The 24027-nt window shown below is 35.9% G+C and overlaps 3 protein-coding genes across 6 annotated transcripts in view; all 3 read left to right on the top strand.

Moving 5' to 3' along the window:
- Positions 1 to 2568: 2568 nt before the first annotated feature.
- Positions 2569 to 7945, top strand: LOC147515413 (uncharacterized). 2 transcript variants are annotated; one of them, XR_015210451.1, is made up of 4 exons: positions 2569 to 2705; positions 3617 to 6088; positions 7220 to 7425; positions 7523 to 7945. XR_015210451.1 is itself a non-coding variant. In XM_086587435.1 (3 exons), exon 2 carries the CDS (start codon positions 3799 to 3801, stop codon positions 6055 to 6057), a length of 2259 nt encoding a protein of 752 aa, XP_086443561.1. In that variant the 5' UTR covers positions 2569 to 2705; positions 3617 to 3798; the 3' UTR covers positions 6058 to 6088; positions 7523 to 7945. The 2 variants fall into 2 exon arrangements, 1 of the variants encoding a protein (XP_086443561.1); XM_086587435.1 differs by lacking the exon at positions 7220 to 7425.
- Positions 7946 to 7954: 9 nt separating this feature from the next.
- Positions 7955 to 11372, top strand: LOC147515414 (protein TIFY 9-like). Of its 3 annotated transcripts, none has more exons than XM_086587455.1 (6): positions 7955 to 8390; positions 8466 to 8538; positions 8624 to 8699; positions 8784 to 8853; positions 8950 to 9007; positions 11100 to 11372. In XM_086587455.1, exons 1-6 carry the CDS (start codon positions 8288 to 8290, stop codon positions 11167 to 11169), a joined length of 450 nt encoding a protein of 149 aa, XP_086443581.1. In that variant the 5' UTR covers positions 7955 to 8287; the 3' UTR covers positions 11170 to 11372. The 3 variants fall into 3 exon arrangements, with proteins under 3 accessions (XP_086443581.1, XP_086443574.1, XP_086443590.1); XM_086587448.1 differs by having other exon boundaries at positions 8010 to 8390; positions 11097 to 11372; XM_086587464.1 differs by having other exon boundaries at positions 8037 to 8384.
- Positions 11373 to 15125: 3753 nt separating this feature from the next.
- LOC147515415 (neuroblastoma-amplified sequence protein) overlaps positions 15126 to 24027 on the top strand; it is a 29344-nt gene continuing 20442 nt past the window's right edge. Inside the window, 10 exon segments of the mRNA XM_086592902.1 lie at positions 15126 to 15353; positions 15441 to 15489; positions 17020 to 17108; positions 17110 to 17203; positions 17930 to 18134; positions 18893 to 19116; positions 19290 to 20286; positions 21307 to 21691; positions 21694 to 22294; positions 23917 to 24010. Coding sequence (XP_086449028.1) covers positions 15249 to 15353; positions 15441 to 15489; positions 17020 to 17108; positions 17110 to 17203; positions 17930 to 18134; positions 18893 to 19116; positions 19290 to 20286; positions 21307 to 21691; positions 21694 to 22294; positions 23917 to 24010 — 2843 coding nt within the window. The 5' untranslated portion in view covers positions 15126 to 15248.

A 24027-nucleotide genomic window follows, 5' to 3' on the forward strand; every position in this document is an offset into this window, starting at 1 on the left:
TTCATTTCATTGCTCATGTTTGTGCATTTACCTTTAAATGATTAAATTATTGTACATATGTTATCCTAAGTTCAAAGGAGCTTGTCCTTATTCCCCGCTAATGAGATGTATAGACTTCTGAGAATAAATAAGGAGACAAAGCCCTTTGTGCTAGATAGAGGAAGTTTGTGAGTACCTTCTCTGGAAAACTCTCACGAGGCTTAAGCTCGTCCACTAGGGAATTCCTAGTGGTTTAAGGCCTTATTGCATATGGTCAATGCAATCGCACTTTGCGAAACGAGATTAGTATAATAAATCACAGATTTGTGATCTTAGTTTTTTTCTCTCTCATTTTTGCTTGAGGACAAACAAAATGTTGTTTTGGGGTAGTTGATCAGACCCCAAGTATGCATTTTTATCCCTTTACATTACTGCGTTATAGCCATTCTTATGCATAATAAATGGATAACTCATACCTTTTACTATCATTTGCAGGTTACATGCCTTTTCAGACTACTTATCGTAAAATATGCACTTTAGCGCCAAAATGAGCTCTATCAATGTTATTTATGAAGACTCGAGCTTATATGAGAAAGTGCTTAAAAGTCAATGGTCAAAGTCAACGGTCAAAGACTCAAACCTAAAAGTCTGAAGATTTTGTCCTTAGCTCAGAAGACTAAAGATGATGTCCTTATCTCAAAAGTGGTCTTAGCTTGCTCTTCCTTTGCCCTAGCTTGCTCAAGAAGAAAAGATAAAGCCTAAAGCAAAAAGGAAAAGTAAAAAAGCAAACACCATGAGGTGTCCTACATCTAGAGGAGGATGGCAAATATGTAAATGTAAAAGTAAGGGTATATAAACAAAAAGTGTAGAGAGAAATCATTATCCAATTCTTGGCTTGACAAACCAAGGATTGAGATAATTTACTCATGTTTTTTAGATAGATTTATTTTATTTCAAAGTTTTATTTCTTGTTTTGCTATTTTCCATTTTTCAAACTTTATGCTTTCTTTAATTTAAAGTCTTTCCTTGCAGTTAAATACTTGTCTTTCAATTTTGTTATCAATCAACTTGTTTCCTACACTTCCCTTTTGTCATTTCAATCAATAGAAGCATGTCACACTCAATTAAATTAGTGTGACTTGTTAACCAAGTTATTTCTTTTTCTTTCCCTTGTTATTTTAAGTTTTTAATCCAAAACAACCAACTTTTAATATTTTTTATCTTCCTAGCACTTTAGACAACTTGTTTTCAATCATTTTAGAGATTAGAAACATGAATAGGAGAAGTTTTAGGTACGGTTTTGTTTTGTAGCCATCAAACCATCCTCTTCAACATAAGATTAATTAGGACAAACTTCAACCGACTACTCACCACAACATACTCATCAACTTCACATGCTCAACCAAATTTGGCATGCCAAACTCAAAAAACCATTCCAATGGGCACTTTTTAGCAGTTGTTAAGTTCGGGAGACGGTTGATAGAAACTCTGCAGTCTGTATATTAAGTTGCAACAGACGATAGAAAGTCTGCCATCAATTTAATTAAAATAAGGGACAAACAACACAGTTTCTACCATTTGTACACAACTTACCAACAGACGGCAGAAACTGTGTCATCTGTCTCCCGAAACTTAATTATGAGAGCTGCTAGACAATGCTACAAATTTGGTTTGGTTTATCACACCAGCCAAATTTATGAGCATTCTAGCAAGGGTCGCAGTATTGACACCCCACTTTTTAGAACTGGCACCCCTTTGACCAATTCAAAGGTACTGGCACCCCTCCATTAATCACATAAAAAAACACTTACGGCAAAAAGCTGTCGCGAGATCGCACAATCCACAGCATCGGGTTGCCACGAGATCCCATATCCCACGGAAGGTAGTTGCCGTGTGTATTTTTTTTAATAGCCACCATAAAAAAAAGTTAGTTGCCGCGAGATGATTGTGTTCACTAAAATGGAGTCTTTGTTTGTGTTAATTATCAAAACTCTTATTCATTAATTTGATCATAAATTTTTCTTATAGCATATGAAATATATTTGCTGTGAGATAGCAAAATTATACATCGATTGTACATTATTTTGTTATGGTTTTGGTGTTGTTCTTGGAGTGTATAAAAAAGTTTTAAAGAAGAAAATGAGGTATCCATATGTTATGTGTGTTCAATACGCAAAATTTGAAGTGGAAAAAAAAACAAAAAACACAAAAAAAATATTCCACGACAACTCCCTACCATGGGATATGGGATCTCACGGTAACCCGATGCCATGGATTGTGCGATATCGCGACAACTGTCTGCCGTGAGATATGGGGTCTCGCGGCAATCCAATGTTGTAGAACTATTGGGCCTGTGGGATATAAAAGGACATATAAGGAACAACCATTATTATTTTACTTTTTGTCAAAAGAGTGTCAATCTCATAAAGTGGGGTGCCAATACCGCGCCCCTTCTAGTAGCCACATTATAATTACATTTTGGTGTTTGGAGTGCTATATGGACTTTAGCAGCCCCATATCTCAGCCCATTGGACTTGGAGTTGCTATTAGGACCCAGTTTTAAATTACACATAAGTAGTTGGAAATTTGGAAAGACCCAGTCTCAAACTCTCTTTCCCTCTCCTACTTTCCCCACTCTCAAAAGTACTACAGTTTTGTTGTTTTATTTTGCTTCTTCCTCAAAAAACCCCCACTTCGAGAATCTCCATTTCTCAACTCAATAACTAGTAAGTCTTCTTTATACCCTTATGTGTATTTCTTTGTTTCATGTACTACATTTTACTATATAATATCATTTTTTTCCCTTGTTATATGGTTGATGTTCTTAAGTGATGGGGTGGGTTGCTTTATTTTTGCTAGACTTCCATTTTGAGTAAATGGGTTTTCAGTTTTGGTTGATGGGTTGAGAAACTTGGGGTTCAATTGTATTTTGTTTTGTTAAAAACCAGGTTTTTGTTCTTGTACTGGAATTGAGAGTGAATAAATGAGTAAATTTTGTGTTTTTTTGGCTTATGGTTCATTGTTTTGTCATATTGAGTACTTGTCATGAATGGTTTAGTCACTGTCGTTGTGTACTATATTGGAAGGTTGATACTGGTTTTATTCTTAACTGTTGTGGACTTCGAATTATAATGTTTATTTATTTATTTATTGGTAAGCCTGTTTTAAATGAGATCAGTGACTCTTTGATGCTGGCGGGGTTTGAGCCCCAGACCTCTGGTATCATCACCCAAAGGTTTTACCGACTTTGCTAGTCAGCACCTGCATTATAATGTATTTAGATATGAATATGTCACTACTTTGTAATTATTATTCTCATATTTCCCATTGTTGTAGTCAACCTCATGAATCCTATAATGCCATCATTAGTCATCAAATGACGGTCTAACCTTGGTATGGTGATGATGGTTTCGAGAATCTAGGTTTTCTTTTTTGGTACATTTTCACAGCCTTTAAGGTAGTTACAGTCACTTTCATGTAGAACTAATTAGTGTATCACATTACAAGATGTATAACTGGCTGCATGTTGGGGTACATTGTTTGATATCTGGCAAGTTAAATTTTCTCTTGTTCTTCATCATCTTCTTTTATATGTAACTAGATTGAAAGGGTACTTTCCGCCCCTCCCCCCTTTCAGGTTGTTAATAGATTTCTGGTTCACACGGCATATTCTGCTCCCACTATCTGGATTCTTGCAATGGTCCTTGATAAGGGCTGACCAGCTCATGTGTTGCACCCATTGGAGTCAATTTGGAGGGGAATTCTTCTAGTTCATTTAAACGAATGTAAAGTGGTTCTTCTCAGACTTGTATTTTAGAAATGGATTGCAACAAAGATGAGGCCATCAAAGCCAAAGAAATTGCCGAGAAGAAAATACAAAACAAAGATTTTACTGGAGCAAAGAAGATAGCAACTAAGGCTCTACATCTATGGCCCAATCTTGCTGGCATCCCCCAGATACTGACAGTCTGTGATGTACACTGTTCCGCTGAACAGAAGTTCTTGGGTAATGATAAGGATTGGTATGGTATCCTTCAAGTTGAAGTAACGTCCGATGAGGCATCCATTAAGAAGCAGTACAGGAAGCTTGCCCTCCTGCTTCATCCTGACAAAAACAAATTGCATGGTGCAGAAGCTGCTTTTAAGCTAATCGGAGAAGCGCACAGGGTGCTTACAGATCGAGTGAAGCGATCGCTCTTTGACATGAAGTATAAGGCCCTTAAAGATAGATCAGAAGTACCACAGCAAGGCCAACAGTGGCCAAATCCTGTTCGAACTGGGGTAGCTAAAAGCTATGGGAATGTCAGTAGACCACATTATACAAGTGTAAACCTTCCTCCGCAACCTGCCCCGCCACCAAACGTCCGATCAACTTTCTGGACTGCTTGCCCTTACTGTGCTATGATATATCAGTATTACAACGATTTACTGAAGAGAACTCTTCAATGCCAAAGCTGCATGAAGCCTTTTGTTGCTTATGATTTGAATCTCCATCGTGTGCCAGCAGGAGTACCATTGGGAGCTCCCTGGAATCAGCCTGCAGTTCCCCAACAGAATGAGGTCGGTCAGGATGGTCAGAAAGTGGGATCACAAAGTACAGTTCAGGATTTACCACCCAACATGGGATTTCAAGGGCATAAATCTGGCACTTCCAATGTTAATGGCATATCTGAAGCCAAAGGCGAAGAAGATAAGGGTGTGAATGAGGAAGACAGAATGGAAGGCCAAAACCGGGCAAAACATCGTGAAGTTCCCCAACAGAGTGTGGTCGGTCAGGATGGTCATAAAGTGGGATTACAAAGTACTTTTCAGGGTTTACCGCCCAACATGGGATTTCAAGGGTGTAAAGCTGGCACTTCCAATGTTAATGGCATATCTAAAACCAACGGAAAAGAAGGTAAGGGTGTGAATAAGAAAGACATAATGGAAGGCCAAAACAAGCACAGGTTTGAAGCAGAGGACTGCAATGCAGGCAGGAAGAGGAAGAACCCAGAATCGGAATCATGTGAAAGTTGTAATACTGAAAGTAGCACCAGAAGTGATGATATTAAAATTCCTGATGATATCAAAGGCAGTGTTCCTGTGGCCCAAAATTCTGGTAGCCCTGAAAGCCTCAACACTCGGAGGTCTGCTCGTCAAAAGCGCCAGGCTATATGTGATGAAGATAATAATGATTACCATGTGGGGTCTCAGAGGCACAGTAAGACATCATTTGTTGTAAAAAATCGATGTAAATCAACTTCAAGAGAAGAGGGGTCCAAAATTGTGAAACCAAAAGAAAGTGCTCCTAAGAAACAAATCTCGCGTAATGGCAATGTCAAAGGTAAGCCAAGTAAGAGCAATGGAGAAAGTGCAGTGGGTACAGAAAGTGATGAAGAAGAATCCGAAATCGATGGCATTGAAGTGCCTGATCCAGAATTTTATGTTTTTGATAATGATAGGAAGGAAGACTGTTTTAAAAGTGATCAAATGTGGGCTGTTTATGATGATATGGATAGCATGCCTAGATTCTATGCTTGGATCAGGAAAGTTTTCTCTCCTGCATTAAAGGTGAAGTTTACATGGTTGGAGGCCAAACCAGATGATCAAGATGAGAAGATATGGGTTGAGGCACAGTTGCCTGCTTCGTGTGGTAAGTTTAAACTTGGGAAGACAGAAATTGTCGAAGGAGTTAATATGTTTTCTCATAAGGTTATATGTGTAAAAAGCAGCGGGAGAGGTACATTTGAGATATACCCTAGAAAGGGTGAAACATGGGCTGTCTTTAAGAACTGGGATCTTAAGTGGAGCCTTGATTGTGACTATGAATTAGAATTTGTTGAGATTCTGTCAGATTATGATGAACAGTATGGCGTTGGTGTTGTGTACTTGGATAAGGTGAAAGGTTTTGTAAGCCTCTTTCAGCCAAAGAATGGACAGGCTCCATCTCAAATTCCACCAAAGGAGCTCTACAAATTTTCGCACATGGTCCCTTCATATAGAACATTGGGGAAAGAAAGAGGTGGTATTCCTGAAGGATCTTTTGAACTGGATCCTGCTTCTTTGCCTTCTAATCTGCTGGAAGCCAAAAAAGTATAATTGGATAAAGGCGTGGATTTTGTGAAAATGGGTATATTTCTCAATCCTTATTGAAATTATGCTTGGTTTTACTGTTCTTTTGTGTCCATGTGTATTGGTGAGTATCACAGTTTGTTTATCCAAAGGGTGCTTCAGCCTCAGTTTGCTTCATTTTTATTCTCATGTTTCCATTTTTCACAAACTACTAATATGACCCGTCTTACTATCCGTGAATACGAACTGCAGTTTTTGTCTGTAGCTTTTATCAAAGTCCTTGCGATAGATTTATACAAAAATCTTAGAAACTTGTAACTGATTGGAAAGAACTGTTGTAGTGTAGCAGATAGAGATAACAGAGTTTTATAACAGCTCAGTTGATTGCGTTTTGTCTGGACGAAGTTTTTATTCCCCACCCCCATAACTTACTGCTCAATGTTGTTGTTTCTTTTTCCTGTTTGTTTTGTCCCACCTATTTCTGTTTTTCTTGCCAGTTTACTTCTTCCTTCGACGGTGTTCCTGGTTATGTAATGATTGCTATAGTCTGTTGCATTGTCAGTTCTCTTCTCTTTATTGGCATTAAAGCTCATGATTGTTAACTAAATCAACATTTAGCAACGTAATTCAGCTCATTCAGCTTGTCTTTCGTTTATGATCAGTTAGTTTAACATGTGAATGACAGCACTGAACAGTAGACGAGTTCTGATATTAATATTATAGACTATAGATAAAAAGCTTATGATGAACTGTGTCTGACCTATAATAGTATCCCAAAAACAGAGAACACAAAGTTATATGTAGATAAAAAAAAAGGGGAAACAGTCCAAGCTTTATACCCACCCTCCTCTTCAGCCAGTCTTTATGTCCGTTGAGTTTAATAGATGTGGGCTAGGTGGGCTGGCTTGTGTTAAGTTAATAGCTTGTAAATTATGCGAGTTAAGGTTTTGCGACTATAATCAAATGATTGAAGCTTACAGGGTGTTGGGTATGTAATGCTATTGGATGTAATTGATGGTGATCTTGATCAGCATGGTTTTGATTTGAAAGGAAATGAGGATATTGGAGTGGTTTAATTCTGGTCTGAGTTTTGTTTTTTACCTTTTTGGTTGTCTTATCTTGTCTTTCTGCATCTGATCTCTTACCAATGAGTTTCTTTTCATGAATATATTATTGTATCTTTTTGCAGTTTTAGACATTTACCCACTAAGTTTATACTCGAGAATGTTTATGAGGACTGGACGAAAGTGTGCTTGCTTCGTTATTACTCCATTTGGACTTAAAGATGCAAGCCCGTACATAACAATATTTCAGCACTTCTCCGCCATTATCATAAAATTTTGCAGGCTGTGTTCACTATCAAAGACACTGCAGAAACCACAAACTGCATTAACTGTTAGTCACGCACACTGCAGGCTCAGTGTTGACCCAAGCTTGCTAGCTGGGTATGGATACTTATTAAGATATTCTAACTGGAAGTTTCTGGCTGCAGGAACTGAACAAGGTTGCGCAACAGATGCTGAATGTAATAGAGCAATCAATTGGTGCAAGCAGCACCAGCAAACCAAACTTCTGATTGAAATGCTCTCAACTTTTTGGAGAATGAAGAAGGGAGTTTGACGTTCTGGTGAAAAGACATTTTGATAGAGACGCTGCAGAAGCACTGGGAATATTTCTAACTAAAAGAAGTGCAAGCAAATATGACAGCACATAAGTTAGCTGTATTTGCTATTATTAGCCTATTAGCAGACCCTACTGTATGGAACTTATGGACTATGGAGTATGGATTATCCCTCCTTCCTGGCTACTAATAATAAGCTGTTTGGAGGTGGACTATAGGAAATGTAACTCCCATTTGAACTACATATTATGATTACCAACCAAAAAGTTTATATATGGTGACTGCTTTAAGGAAGCCTAACTTACAGCTAGTTAAAAATGGGTTAAAAAAAAGTTAGAGGTAAATTTGGCAATAAACAATTTTAAGAAGGCTATTCTTGTACTTTACCAAACCAACATTTTCGAAAAGCTCGAGGAAATCGTGCCGTTTCGAATTGTTTAGTTAAAGTTTACTTGTGATTCTCTTCTTCCGTCCTTGATTCCTTCTTCTAATGGACTTGACTCCTTTTCTTTCTCGTGTTCCCTTTTATTTCTAAAGTTAAAACCTCGTGACTTTCCCCTCTTTTTCTCCTCTTTGCATTTATTATATATTCTCACCAAAATTTTCTGTCCATTACTCACCAAAAAAAAAAAAAACATGTCTGGAGCAACAGCAGAACTCGAGAACGGGACTCCCTCCAAATCATCTCAGTTCCAAAGGCTTTTTCAACACACAAGAACCGTTCGTGGTACTGGTATCGGTACATATATAATTATATTATATGTTGTTTCATTTCTTTTTTTTTTTTTTTTTTTATTCATTTTGTGTTTTACAGATATTCAAAGTTCTATTTCTAAGATTAGTCCAGAAATTCTTAAGACTATGATTGGAACTACCCCAATTAGCAGGTAACAATTTATTGTTGACGTTTCTTCTTATGAGTTTGTTCCGATCCCCTAAACTTTTGGACTTGATTTTGTTCTAATTTTGTAGTCCTGGAATACCCACTACTCCTTTGACCATTTTCTATAATGGAACTGTTTCAGTCTTCAATATGCCCCATGATAAGGTTTTTTTTTATTACTTGGATTTGAGTTTCCTTGTTTTGATTTTTTCGGAATAATTTATTTACAGATTTTTTGTTTTTCCTTAGGCTGAAAACATTTTGAAACTTGCTGAAGACGGAAATTTGAAGTTTGGTGAACACAAATTACTTGATAAAGGTAAATGATTTTTTTTTTTTTTTTTTTTCTTTACTAGTTACTTTTGTTAGGTTATATTTCTTGTTATTTAAGCGTTGTGAAAATGAAATCTTGTAGATTTGCCCTTTGCCCGGAAGAAATCTTTGCAGAGGTTTCTTGAAAAGCGTAAGGAGAGGTACATTTACTGATTTACCTGCTTTTGGCCGTTTTGAATGAAGCACGAAAAACACATGTTGATTTTTTGAAATTTATTTTAACTAAAATATCGGTGTTTCATTATGGTCATCTTATCTTGTTTTACGATTTTAAAAAAAAATTTAGCACGTTTTTCTTATTCGCGTGGAAAAGTAAGATGCCCGCCTAAAGTGAGAGAAAGATTCTGCATATATTCTTTTAGATGGCGTATGTGTGCACACGAAACACCCCAAATTCACGCTGCATTACAAAAGTGACAACTAACCAATCAAAGATTTGTAGCATAGCAAATTATAGCAACCACCTGAGCTAGAATGAATGCAATGCAAACCCCCTGTTAGAGCATCTTTAGGAGCGAAATAAAAAAAACACCAAATTTTTGAACTAAATTAAATACCAAACAAAAAAAACACCAATTATTTTTTAGAGCAACATCAAATGACGCTGTTTTGAATAAATCGTGTTATATAGCCCACGCTTCAAAACTACGCCACTAAAACCTATTTGACAGGCCTAAGTCTACGTGGTTTTTCAAAAATCGTGCGATGTATCGCACATCAACTTTTTTTTTTTTTTTTTTTTTCCAATCTCTCGTGCGGTTTTCGCAAAATCACATGATTGAAGCCCATTTAGAAGCCCAAAACCGCGTGAGAGATTTGATACAGCACCAAAACTGAAACCAAATTTTGGGTGATTTGGTGTTTGGTTTGGTGTTTTTTTTTATGTTTTCATCAACATATGACTCTCCTGAAGATAAAAAAAAATACCAAATTGTTGGAAATTTAGTGTTTGATGCTAGGAAACTATCACCCCTAAAGATACTCTTAGCAATTTACAAAAAATTTCACAAAATCGAATTTTTGAAGGGCCATACATTTAATACTTCTGAAGATTTGAAGGATTCAGAATAACTCGCGATTTTTGTGTTGAAAAGTATAATATGGTTTTTAACGAATTTTTCAAAAATTTGGTTAAAATATTCAGTGTTAAAAAAAAATTGAATTAAAATTATGTTTTGTTTTGTTATTTTTTATATATTTTATGTCCCCTACTCTTATTTTTTTAGTAATAAATTAATCCAAAAGTTTTGCTCATGTTTTTTGAGTAATATTTAAATTGTCATGCCATGGTATGTGTATTTTGAAATTTGAACTGTAATTTAGTGGAATCCAAAAGCAAGTAAATGAATGTACTTATGTGGACTGTTCAATTGGTTTCAATATTTCGTAACTGAACTATTTGGATATGTTTGTTATTTTGTAGAGAATGATAACTATTATTAATATTTACTAACAAAATTTCACGAATTTTAACTTTGAAATTTTTGCAACCAAACGTTTAAAACACGTATTAATTAAACACCGCATAATTATCGTATGGTGAATTTTTTATTGAATATTTGTCTGTATCATGTTTTTTAGTCACCGAATAATTCTTGAATTATTATGAATTATTCCTGTATCATATTTTTGTCATATTTTGAATTTCTAACAAGGTTGCAAACTATTGGTGGTCTTGAATTGGATCCATGTGGACCAAAAAGTAAGTAGTTGTGTAAAATGAATATGTATTTTTGGAGTAAAAAAGGTCCATATCTTATGCATAAAGATTGAGGACTACCAAAAAAATGAAAAACAGTAGTTGCATCAATACGTGGAAATAAGTCATCAATATTGAGTAATTTCTACTCTGATCAACAAGTTGGTAGAACCGTAGAACCTGTCACTCAATCATCTTTGTTGCTTTGAGATGAATGCTTAATTCCAGATATATACACTAGTTAATGCTTTGTTGTGCATCCCAAAGGAACATCAACGGATGGTCGAGAACTTAGTGATTATGATAGTGTCATAGGCCGGCCTTGGACGCCTTTGTCTCCAACTTGCGCCAGAAACACTTGTTTTTTCCCCGTTTTTAGTGGGTAGAAACATGTTAACAATACCAATACAAAAGTGGTACATGCAGTATTATCCAAGCATCTAGAAAGATAACATATTTTTACTTTTATTAAATACGTTTTGGTGCTTGTTGCATCTACTAACTAAAGGTATACGGATTTGATATATTAGCAGGATGGCTTCTTTGTCCCCATATGCTGCTAGTGAATCTCATGCAGTGGAGAAGAAGTCAGAGCAAGTTTGAAGACGTTGTTCAATATGTTCAAAGCCGTAGCTGAAGTTGTGATTAACTCAGATTTGCTTGTATTAATTTCTCTAATTATCTCTTTTGTTAAGCCTGCTTGCATTTATACCTTATCTTTCAAGTTTCTTATATTTAGATTGTGCAACTTTTAAATGTTTCGATTCTCAGTCTAATGAATTAAAGGTTAATGGGATGTTGACTAAGATCCAATTGTTCACGTTTTTTAATCGTTATTAATGTGCCCCTATGGCGTTATGTGCCTGTCAATAGTTGGGTTTTGTCTGTGTTGACTGTTGAGACATACCCAGTAGTAATGTCGTAATCTAGACATGAACATCCTTCTAAAAAGGGAGAGGTTCAAGGGACATATCTTAACGTAAACAAACGGGCAAAATCGTTAGTACATTTATAAATTTTGGATTAGATTAAATTTTTGTGGATATGATTTTCTAACTATTCTAAATATTGTCACAAATAATCAAACAAATAAAATTTTATAAATTTGTCAAATATAGTATCAAAAATGGTGAAAATGAATGGTCTACAATTAACCAAATTTTATAAATTGTTAACTATATTTGGCAAGTTTGAAATTTTTTTATTTTTTTTTATTATTTGTTAGAATAATTAGAAGACGTATCTACAAAAAATTAGTTTAATTCAAAATTTATAAATGTCTTAATGATTTTGAATTTGTTTACGTGTTAACCTAAAAATATGTCTCTAGAATCCCTCCCTTCCAAAAATTAGTTTATTGCAAAATATCTAACCTTAAAAAAACTTGATTCATTTTGTGACGAGATTAGAAATATCAGTCTGAGGTATTTTCTCCTGAGGAAGATTTTCATATAAATAGTTCATCAACACCGAACGTCCTCCTTTATTAATTCTGCAAGTGCAGTAGGTTGAAGTATATGTCTAATTTCTTCCAGTTAGGGTATGGCAATAGTTTATGTTGAAACGTCAATAACTAATAGGGCAATTGTTGATGTGCTAAACGTGCGATTAATTAACAAGAGGCTAACCAATTGATGATAAAATAAACGTAACTCAAGATTCCTCCAACCACTACTCAATAATTATCATTGCTATCATGATAGAATTAATGAAGATGTGCGTTTACCCAATACAGTACAGGTTAGTTAGACTTATGGGGACTTGACCTTAGTCACCAGATCGTGGAGCGGGAGCGGAAGCGAAAGCGAGAGTGGAAGCGGTATCGTGAGAGCACCCAAATTGGGAAGCTCTGTAATCTAGAGCGCCTCCAGAGCGCCGATTAAATATTATACATAATACATTATATTTAACTCAAATAAGGATTAATCACATAGATTTGTGCAAAAAAATCCCAAATGATTAATCACATATCTTATTTTTTGGTTACAAAAGTCAGTTTGAAGTGAATATGTGATTAAGTCACAAGGAAATAAGGAATAAAAACAAAAAAATGTACAATCGTGTAGACGTGTAGTGAAACACTCAAACTCCCAAGTGACCAAGTCCCACCAAAGTTTCTTGTACGAGAAAACCATTTTTACTGTTTAAAAACCAGTTTCATTAAAACTAAAACTACTGTGTTTCTCTTTCTAAAACCACTCTTCCATTTTCAAGCTAAACATCCCTCTTCTCCAGTATTGTAACAATATATCCCATGAGTTCATAACTAAATTTAAAGTTTGAAGTTATTTCAGCCACTATAGTTTCCTTTCAATGAAGCGATTCGAGATGGGCTTCATCTCACTCTATCGTGAAATCAATTTTGGATTTCATACTCTTTAGTGCAAATTGATTCATTGAAGCAATTCATGTGTGGGCATCAGTTATCACTATGTGGGTTATTGGATTTGTGTTTGTGTGGGACGATTTGACTATTCCCATGAGAGCGCGATTTACAAATTCTGAGAGTGCGGTTTTGTCGCGGTTTTGCATCTAGAGTGCAAGAGCGCGAATTTAGAGCGGGATCGGTGAGGGTGTACTACGGTTTGTGTGACTAAGGACCTAACTGTACTGATACCTAACCTGCAAGCAAGAAAAATGTGATAAACTTGGAAGAATACTTGTATACATGGACCAAAATATCTCTGATATATCCTATATATTGCCGATATATATTGGTATTTTGGTATACTGATATCGATATTTTTTATATATATCTACCAAATATAGAATTTTTTTTTGATATATATCGGAATTTCCGATATAAAATTTTATATCGTTGAGATAATCGATATATCTGATATTTACAGTATATATCGTTTGATTTTTTAATATAAATCCGATATTTTTTATATTTTCGATATTTTAAATAGTTTGGATTGGTTACGAAAAAAAATGAATATATCCGATATTTCCGATATATATTGGTTTTTGGATACACCGATATATTCATCAATATCGATATATTTGGGCCTTGCTTGTATATATAGGAATGAATACTTCAATTGGTAAGTGGGTAGTTTTAGGTTTTTCTAACAAGCTAAGTTGGTGTTTGGAAAAATTCTAAAAACAATTTTTAAATAAATATGGTTGGTTGAGATTTTTTCTTAAAAACTATTTTATCAAACTAGTAAATTTTGTGATATTTCTTTAAATATCTTAGTATTTTTTACTAATGGACAATCCATATGTCGAGAGAAAACGGTTTTTTAACTTAAAAAACAAGTTTTTGTTATTTATCATAAAACATGTTTTTATGTTTTTTGGATCAATAAATATTTTTTGGGTAAAAAACTACTTTCTACAAAAATAGGGACCAAACATGTTTATTTTTTCAAAAAATTTATTCACTAATAAAAATTTATTGACAATAAATAAATAGGATCCAAACACCTTCTAAACTTTTGGCTGAAAAATACTAACATTTATTCTCATATCTTACTATATTAAAAAAATATGGAGTAGGAGGAATAGTATTTTGGTGTCACATTTGTGTCCGTCACAGAGACAAAATAGTAATTATCTGATTTCCAGAGACTTGAAAAAACCAAAATTGATGGCATAATAGTAAATATTTGAGTGTTTAATTTTCAAAATAAAAATGGTGGGCCAAGCATAATAGTGTCCACACATAATTCTTTTTTTTTTTTTGTCATTTTCGGTTTTTTTATCTCTTATGTGGGCTACTAGAATAAAATAATTAAAAAAATATAAAGAGAGAGAGAAAGAAACAGACAGCCACTTTTTTTTTTTTCATCTCTCCAACTGTGGGGTCTATGTATACTAAATATTTTTTTGCTCAGGTGCCATGATGTTTGCTAGTATAATATAATTTATATTTTGGTAACTTGGTTGACCTCTATTTCCGCTGATAGAATCGGTAGTTTCAACTTTCAAACTCTACTTCTACAGATTGATGCTGGTGGTCACTCATCCCCTTTTTGTTTTCTATTGGCGTCTACGTTTTAAACTCTACGAAGTTACTGTGATTGTTGAAGCTCCTATAATGCCACTCAACAGAAACTAGCAATAGCACTCAAAAGATGCTATTAATTGCCCATTAATAGCATCCAAACTCATGCCGCCCCTGCTAATCTGCTATCTCTGCTAAGTTGACAATGCATGCTATAAATGGCCGATCATAGCTTTTGTTATTACAATAACTTGTATCACAATCTTCTTGTGTAAGAAATTGTAGCTGTGTAGGTTACTAGGTTTCCATCGAAATGTACCCAAAACACATAACATTGATAGATGCACATTGAACATGACCACGCGACTTTTCATCAATAACTCCATAATTATTTTAAGTCGTTGTTGTTAAGTCCCTATTCCTAATGAAAAGTATTTATCAGTCACTAATTATCGATGTTCCTCAGCATTACGCCCAAGGGTCCCATGGTTGGCGTTCAATCCTTGCGTCATCACTTGACGTCACTTTTATAGTTTTGTACACATTTTCAGGCCCAATTACTTCTTGTTGGGCCTTAAATCAATGATCTGTTCCAAACCCAAGCCCATTAACAAAAATAGAGCAAATTTTCTGGTGCACGCAGCAGCAGCTTATGTGACAACAATCACCATTACTGACCCTTCTTCTCTTCTTCTGATTCGAGGGTGTCAATAACTCAAAACACTCAACCATGCAAGAAGAATGCATTCCAGAAGTTTTTTATTATAAAACTATTCATCACATAACTAGACCTTTTTCTTCTTCTTCTTCCTTTTCCAATTATCAACAGAAGCAGGTACTACTTTTTCTTTAGTCTGATATTCGTTCTGAATACTTTTTTACATTGTCTAACTTGTGTCTGTTTTGTTTTTGGAATTAATAGGAAGATGGAGGTGTTAAAGGGGGTTTATTGTCAATGCTTTCTGTTAAAGGTACCTCTTTTATACTTTTCATGAAAAAATCAGTTGTTTTATGGATTAGAATAGTATTAGGAGATAATGGGTATCTTGAAATTCTAACTTTTTATTTATTTGCTGCTTGTTTAGGGATAATGCACAAGTAGTTTATAGCAAAATAATGAGTGCTAGAAAATCAGGCCACTAGATTCTGTGTTCCATCCATGCAATGTAATTGATGGTGCTTAATATATATAAGGTTAGAGAGTTAGATACTGTTTCACATTTATAGATAGTTCCAATCATCTTTTTTAATAATGGTTTTTTTTTCACTCAGTTAGACATTGGTGCTACTGTGTTCTTTTAGGGCATGCGCAACAGCCCAAAATGTTGTGGAGAGATTTGAGGCTTGCGAACATCCACACCTTTAGCGTGTTGCGTGATGTGCTATGGAAGTTTGGGTTGGTGAGAGAGAGCTTGTGAAGGAAAGCAGTTGTGTTTCGTTTTAGTGTGTCTTACGGTCTTACCTTGGTTGGGACTTGGGAGAGTGGTATGGTCATACCCCTATGGTTGTGGGTATGAACTATGAAGGCTCTTTCTCAAAAGAGGTTAGTTCGAAATAAGAGTTCTGAATCACATTTGGTTTTGGGGGGACGTGTTGCTTGGGGAAAACCTCTGAGGGAGGATTATGAAACTTTCTTAAGAATTTATAAGTTTAGAGGGCACACTACTAGTGCATGCATGGTTTATTTATATTAGAAATATCTTTTGGCATCTTGGATATCAGGGGCTTTCAGCAATTGGGTTATCATCTCTTTTGACTAGGTTCGAAACAGTTAATTTGAACTGACAAGACCCTGATTTGAGAATATGGTAGGAATTTGGGATCAAGTGGTGGATTTTCTTATTCATTGCTCCTCCAGGGGTTAGTCAAGTTGGGTTATACACTTATACTACCATTTTGGATCATTTGTGAGGTGTACCATGTAAGCACCACAAATACCACTTTGGGGATTGCACCGAACTTTTAAGGGGTCATTATAGATTTATAGCCACACATGGCCTTCTTTGGCAGTGCAGCAAAATATTCATTCTGATCACTTGATCTGTAGCTTATATGTGGAGATTTTTTTTTATTTTTTATTTTTCATCTATTTTTTTTATAAAGATTCTCAATTGTGAGTGTAAGTGTCAGAATTTGTGACTGTACTTTTTCATTTTCTCTTTTCTTGTACATGTAGGTTCTCTCGACGTACTTTAGTTTGTTATAATTGAATTTCACTTTACCTGTCCAAAAAAGAATATATCAAAACCCAGAGATAGGAATTTAGTTTCTTGAGGAGATAAGTGGATGGTGTTTAGTTCTAAGCAATGACTACATAGGTGTTATTTGATGATATTTTATAATTTTTTAAAAGGGTTACAGCTGTGATATATGCATCCGATCCTCAGATAGATTTTTCAGGATGCTTGATATCTGAATAGTTGCTAATCTTCTTCTATCCCCCAGTTTTATGCTCCAACAAAATTGTGTGTTTGAGGTTTTTTGTCTCTTATGTCATATAGGTGTAAATCATCTCAAACGGAAATGGGACGAATATAAGCATCCAAATGATCCAAGGAAACTGAAGAAATGGATATCTGTATTCGTTTCTCCTAAGAGGCAAACATGTTTCTATAGCTGTTGGAAATCAAATTACAATCCTACAGGAGAGGGATAACTACAAGGAGCCGTGTGGCGTTTTTACTAGTATGATCTACTCCAAGCAATTTCTTTCGGAATGTTATTGTGGTTATTTTTCTTTAAATGAAAACAAATTTGCGAATCAACCTTTGCTGTTTTAAAAGATTGATCCGGTGGTGCTCTGTTAATGAACTATTCGCCACAATTGAACTTTAGGTTCCAAGCTCGCACAGACGTCAACATATTTTTCAACAAAAGGGAATTCAACTGACCCGCTTTGGTTAAGACTGTGAAGCCTAGTTTAAGTGTGTTTGGAGAGTCCTAGTTTAAGTGCGCTTAAAAGAAGGAGGCGGCCCACCGGTCGATGTTCATCCTTTTTAGTTTCTGATCCTCTCCTTCTCAAACATCATAATATAGCTAAGTTAAATTGACATGGATAGCTGAGTCCATATCCGACACAGCTACGAATTGTCTGACACGGCGAAGTATAAATAATTGAGGTGTATCACATACAATATGTGTCCGACACGGACACGTGGATATGTATCCAACACAAATTATTTTCAAAATATGGTGTGTCCATGTAACATAGCGCTAGAATTTTGTTTTTGAAGCCTAAGTTAGACTAAGAGCATATTAAAGATTTCTAAATTGTTTAGTTATGCTCTCAGCTATTTCGAAATTAATATCTCTAGATATAGACTCAAAAGTTTTGATCACTGATTGAGTTTTGGTCTCATATGGATTTATGTTCAAATATAAATATTCCTAACTCATATGTCATGTAATCAGGTCAAAACAGGCATGCTACATTCACGCTGGGTGCTTTGTCTGATTCCCACGATGTTCTTGGAGCCGTTGATGATTCACATACTCTCTACTTTATTAAACCAAATGGAGAAGAGATAGAGAGAGTTACAAAGAGCAAGTTTAAAATTTTTGTCCCTATTGTTGGACTGGCTGTGCTAGGTGATCCTGATGCAAAAACGTCTTGCATGTAAGTGTTCGGTCTGCCCAGAATTTGACCATGATTAAAGAAAACATATAAGCACATAGAACTATTGAAAAGAAGTAGTTTAGATAAGTTACCTTTTACCTCTTAAAACCATTATGCTTTGATGTTAGAAAGTGATACTTCTTCATCTTTGTTTTTTTACACCTGTGGGAGGTCTCTTGGGATTTCGGGGTGGAGGTATGAAAAACCCAGAACCAGGATTCAATATCTGGGGGTGCAAGAATATATGCAACCCAAAAATTGAACTAGGAGGTGCGGTAGTGGAGCTTCTGTAAAAATCTCGGGGGCAAATCCTAGTAGTCTAGCCATTTTTCTAGCAAATTACTATCACATTATGTAACTTTTCCAAATCTTTGGGGGTGCGACTGCACCCATACGCACCCCCCTGATTCCATCTATGTGAAAAGTCATTTGTCTTGGTATACGACCGTGTCCATCCCCTTCAACTTCCCCAAATCTTCCATACACAATTCTCCATCTTATCCTCTCAATTATTCATCTTCTCCACTCCATTCTCCAACTTCCCCACTCAATTCTTCATCTTCTCGTTTTCTCGGCTTCATCTATTTCCCCCTCACCCTGTTTCATCTCTCTTTCTCTCGCACATCTCTCCACCTCCTTACAGTCAGTCCTCACCTCTGTGTGGTATTCTAGTTAGAATTACAATTGGAAAAGTATTATGTACCGCCTTCGATATTACATGACACTTGAAATTTGGAAAATTTTGGGACATTCTGCAGGTGTACCTTCATAGTTCCTACATCAGATGGATTGCTTAACCAGGTTGAGGTTGGTCAAAAGACTTACGCACACATATCGTCCATGCTCACTTCCAGTACTCAGCTTTCTCCAAATAAGAAGTTGTACCGGAATGTTATGTGCTTTGACTACTGTCCAGAATTTTCGTTGCTGGTTGTAGTTGGCATTTTTTCTAACATCTCAGGGAAATCTAGTGATAATGCTGGTATGCTTTTGTACTTTAAACTTGATATTAAAACGTGAACTCCATTTCCTAAGAATCTGAATTTTGAATATGTTAAAAGCTGCACTACTTTAATTAGCACCTGAAAAATGTGAGTATTTAAGTCAAGTTTGGGGAAACAGTTTTAAACTAATTCTTTCTTTCTTTTCTTTCAGAATTTTGTTGTCTTTCCGTATGGCATATAAAAGGTGACTTAGATGTAGATTTGGTGTCCTTTAGTCCTCAGTTAGAAGGTTTCGATTCTACACTAAAAGGTTGTGAAGGTCCTTTGACAACTCCAAAAGTGGTTATCTCACCGCAGAGCAAGTGTATTGCTGCTCTAGATTCAACAGGAGGTTTGGATGTTTTTGAACTTCATGAGGAGCGTTCTTCCCTGTCTATTGTTGATTTGAGCCACAGTGGGCTCTCTCAAACTGCTAAATGTTCGATTGGGAAAAGGAAATTCGTAAAAGATATTACAGATTTTACTTGGTGGTCTGACCGGGTTCTTATTATTGCAAAAGTAAGCGGTGTGGACGATCCAGACATCTTCACTGGTAAAAGTCTTCTGGAGGACGATCCAAAATTCTGTATGCTTGTTCTGCAAAGAGTTCAGCAATGCCAAGGTTGTGTTTTACTAATGGAGCTCTCACCTTCTGAAAAAGTATATCCAAATGTGTCGCCTGAAGTCGTTGACGATCAGGATAAACGGTTGATCTTTCAAGACAAATTCAGTCAGTTGGACTTCTGTAAATTGAGCTGGAGCTTATACTCATTTCTAAAGAAATCTGTCGAAGAAATGTATGAGATATTAATAGCCAATCAACAGTATCAGGATGCCTTGGACTTCGCTCATCAGAATGGGCTAGATAAAGACGGAATTTTCAAATCGCAGTGGTTGTGTTCTGCTCAAGGAGCGGATGATGTAAATATGTTCTTGTCAAGTATCAAGGATGAAGCTTTTGTACTTTCAGAGTGTGTAGATAAGGTAGGAACAACAGAAGAAGCTGTGAAGACTTTACTTGCTTACGGTCTGAAGATCACAGACAAGTATAGCTTTTTGGCATCTGAAGCTGGTGAGTCCAGCAAAATTTGGAGTTTCCGTCTGGGCAGGCTTCAGCTATTGCAATTCAGAGACAGGCTAGAGACATTCATTGAGATAAACATGGGCAGGTTTGAACCTCTCCTGACACATTTATTGGACTTGATCGAGGGACTGTTATTTTCTTTGTGTACTTTCATTTTGTTATATAACTAAACATCATCTGCATCTCAATCACTTTTGTCATTACTAATTGTCCTAGCTTTTATGTTCCTACAAAGCTCCTCTAGAGTGATTTGTTCTCTGCTTAAAATCTACATGCATGAGGAACTTGCTTCTTTTGATAATACTTTGAAATTATGTTCCTAGGAACTATGGTTTCCTTGGCTTATGTGGTTGCAATGGACGGAATTGGCTTATTTCATACTGATGAATGGATACTTTAGGTCAAAATGAGTGATAAAGAGTGATTGCATGTCTATGTCAGGTTTAGATCCTTCTTTTTTCTATCAAATACAGAGGGGTGGTGTAATTTTCAAATCCAATTTTGGAATGAGATTGTTGGATTCCCAACCAAGATTTAGCAACCAAACAGCATTTTAAATGGAGATCAACTTTGCCGCAAAACACACCATGTAATAGTATCGTACTATCTCTTTGTTCTATTTCCAAGGATAGTGTTAACTGATCACCTCAAGTAATATAAGAATGGCGTTTTTATTTTTGATTGGCAAGCCTGTTTTAAATGAGATCAGTAACTCGGGGATGCTGGCGTGGTTCGAACCCCAGACCTCTGGTATCATCGCCCAAAGGTTTTACCAAAAAGAAAAGTGTTTTTTTCTTTTTGTAACAAGTAAGGACAAACAAGTAGTTTTCTGTTTGTGATTTTAGTGTTCACTTCTCTCTGGATTGTACTTGAGAACAAGTTTTTGAGTGTATTTGGAAGTCATGGGATAAATCATAGCTCTCAGATTGTGTATCTTATTTTGCTTCCATAATGATTTGATTTGATTTATTATTATTATTATTATTTGCAAAATTTGTGCTTCCGTATATGATACTATTCACCAGTGCAACTCTCTTATTATTTATTTATATATCATTTTCATGATCTACTTATGAGGCATATCCTTTACTGATATTTGCTGTAGGTTTGTTTTTCAGGAATACAGCAAGTTCCGCACTGTGCCCCTCAGTGAAACTGCTGTAGCTATTGCTGAAAGTGGAAAAATTGTAGCCTTGAATCTTCTTTTTAAGCGCCATCCTTATTCATTGGCACCTTTTATATTGAGCATTATAGCTGCAATTCCTGAAACTGTTCCTGTCCAGTCTTACGACTAGCTTCTTCCTGGGATATGTCCTCCTACGGTTATTTCCCTGAGAGAGAATGATTGGGTTGAGTGTGAAAGGACTGTAAATTTTGTGAACAGATTGCCTAACTGTGAAAGGAGCTCTATATGTGCAAGAACTGAATTTATTGTTAAGCATTCATTGGGTTTTGTTTGGCCATCAGTTGAGGAACTTTGTCTCTGGTACACAATAACACAAGTAGGGTTAAGGATATAGAACATTTTAGTGGGAAACTGGACAACTGCCTCTTCTTGTTGGAATTCGCTCTTCAAAAAGGCATCTCAGAGTTGCAGCCTTTCAATAAGTTTATTTCATACTTGTATCATCTTATATATTCCGATGGCACTGACAAAGAACAAAATTTTACCATGAATCTAGCTGAGTGGGAACAATTATGCGACTATGATAAGTTCAAAATGATGCTTGATAAAGTCAAAGAGGATAGGATAGTGGAACGGTTATATACAAGAGCAATTCCATTCATATTAAATCAGTTTTCTGCTATGGCCTCAGCTTCTGCATGTGAAGTGACAAATCACCAGTGCGAAGTGGATGACAAACATACGGAGTCATTTCTGGTGAGATGGATAAAAGAAACTGCTTCAGATAATAAAATGAATATATGTATGGTGGCCATTGAGGAAGGGTGCAAACATTTTCGTCCTGATGGAGTGTTTATGGTTGAAACTGAAGCTTTGCAATGTGCTTTACAGTGCATGTATTTGTGCACTCTTGCAGATAGGTGGGATACAATGGCCTCCATTTTGTCAAAGCTTCCGAAAGTAAAAGGTAATTTCTGTCCAGCTGATATAAATTGGGGTATTATTTGGGCACGAGGTTTTGGTCCTCTCAAAATCTTTGTTGGCCATAAAGTTCAAGTTGGTAGGGCTAGTTAACTAGATGACCTGGGCAAATATCACAAATCTTAACTTATAGACCAGCTGTAGAAGCAGTGGCAGAGCCAAGTGGGCGCTGACTAACCTTCAAGTTTGGGAAATATGCATGTTAATAAAGTGTTGAGCTGTCTGTGATAGTTAACTGACTTTACCACTCAACCACAGTAGGATGATAGTAACGAGAAATTAGAACTCTCCTTGAGTCCATGATGTATTACATGCTTACGTGTCCAACACAAGTTTGTGTTGGTAGGAAATAGGAATAGACATCCATGGGTCAGTTTGATTTGGTTCTTAGGGGTTCCAGTTCCTTATTGCAGTTATTGTTTTTGGTTTCAAACTGAGGGACTGGGAATTGACTGAGAGCCTGACTTCTGTTCCAAGTATTGAGAATAGCAGTTAATACAACAAAATACTATTACGTAGGTGTTACACATCACTTTCGGTCCCTACCGAGTTGGTTGCAAATTGCCATATGAATTGGCATTGGAATTGACTTTGAAACTGTACTTGAACTTACTCACAACCTCATTATGTCATTAGAAGTTATGTGATGCTTCTTTTCCCAGATGTTCCATGCGTACAAATCCGCAATTTTTGACATGCATAAGTTTTTAGTAAAACAAATTAATAGTGTGACTGGTCCAAGTATATGTTTTAATATTTTCTGAAGTGATTACAAGACGATCAATGCTTGACTGTGTTTGTATTGGATAAACCTCCTATTGTCGGGAGCTAGTGTAAATCAACACTCCCTTCTATATTGGATAGATGGAAAACTAAATTTTCAGGGTTTCTTAAAGGCATATGTGTTACGAAAGGAGACATTCTTTCTTAATATATGCAAGACATTCCTATGTCCAATGTCCAATAACTATCTTGCTCACCCTCAAGAAAATTACTGGCTCTGCCAATGTATTGAAATTAGTATTGGTTTCTTGCTCGTGGTACTAGGATAGCAAGCTGATCTGTATGAACTGATACATGCACAGTATGAAAGCGTGTATGCTCGTGCTAATGACAAGCGTGCGCCGTGCGTCACACCAGATTTTCAAAGTGTAGTAATTATATAAGTTCTTTCTGTGAATTGTATCTCATATCTCTTGGCATTGGGGGGAAGAAAAAACGGATTCCCCATTTCATAAGTTCATTAAAGCCACCCTTAACTAGAATTCCACTTCCTACAATCATTGATATACCATAAAATGTGATGCTGTTGGTAATATTATTAACTAGCTGTCTTCAAAGACACGATTGCTTACATTAATTTCAGCAGTTATGTTTGAGTCAAGAGAACTTAAAATTCTCAACTGTAGCTATATATTTCTTTTTCGTTGGGGAAGGGTGAAAAAAAAGAGGGGGCCGGATGGGGGGGGGGTGTTGCTTCTATAGCCTGGTGGGCCTTCATAGCGTCTGATTGAGACCAAGAATCACTAGTTAATTAATACTCTTATTTTTCACGATCTTTTAAAATGTAAGAAAGATGAAAAATGAGAAACTTCCTAAACCTGACAGATGCTGGCAGTCGTGCTGAAAGCCTGGAAAAGCAAATAAAAGCTGCTGAAGGCCATGTACAAGCAGGGAGGGTTTTTGTCATTTTACTAGGTTTGTATCCTTCATCTCTCT

The sequence above is a fragment of the Coptis chinensis genome, chromosome 2 (assembly GCF_015680905.1).
Source record: "Coptis chinensis isolate HL-2020 chromosome 2, ASM1568090v1, whole genome shotgun sequence".
Taxonomy (NCBI): Eukaryota; Viridiplantae; Streptophyta; class Magnoliopsida; order Ranunculales; family Ranunculaceae; genus Coptis; species Coptis chinensis.

Excerpts from the sequence above, each read along its gene's own strand:
- LOC147515413 (XM_086587435.1), top strand. The coding sequence starts at position 3,799 with ATGGATTGCAACAAAGATGAGGCCATCAAAGCCAAAGAAATTGCCGAG.
- LOC147515414 (XM_086587448.1), top strand. The coding sequence starts at position 8,288 with ATGTCTGGAGCAACAGCAGAACTCGAGAACGGGACTCCCTCCAAATCA. Across the intron at positions 8,391-8,465 it reads CGTTCGTGGTACTGGTATCG|ATATTCAAAGTTCTATTTCT; the intron begins GTACATATATAA and ends TGTGTTTTACAG. Across the intron at positions 8,700-8,783 it reads TCAATATGCCCCATGATAAG|GCTGAAAACATTTTGAAACT; the intron begins GTTTTTTTTTAT and ends GTTTTTCCTTAG.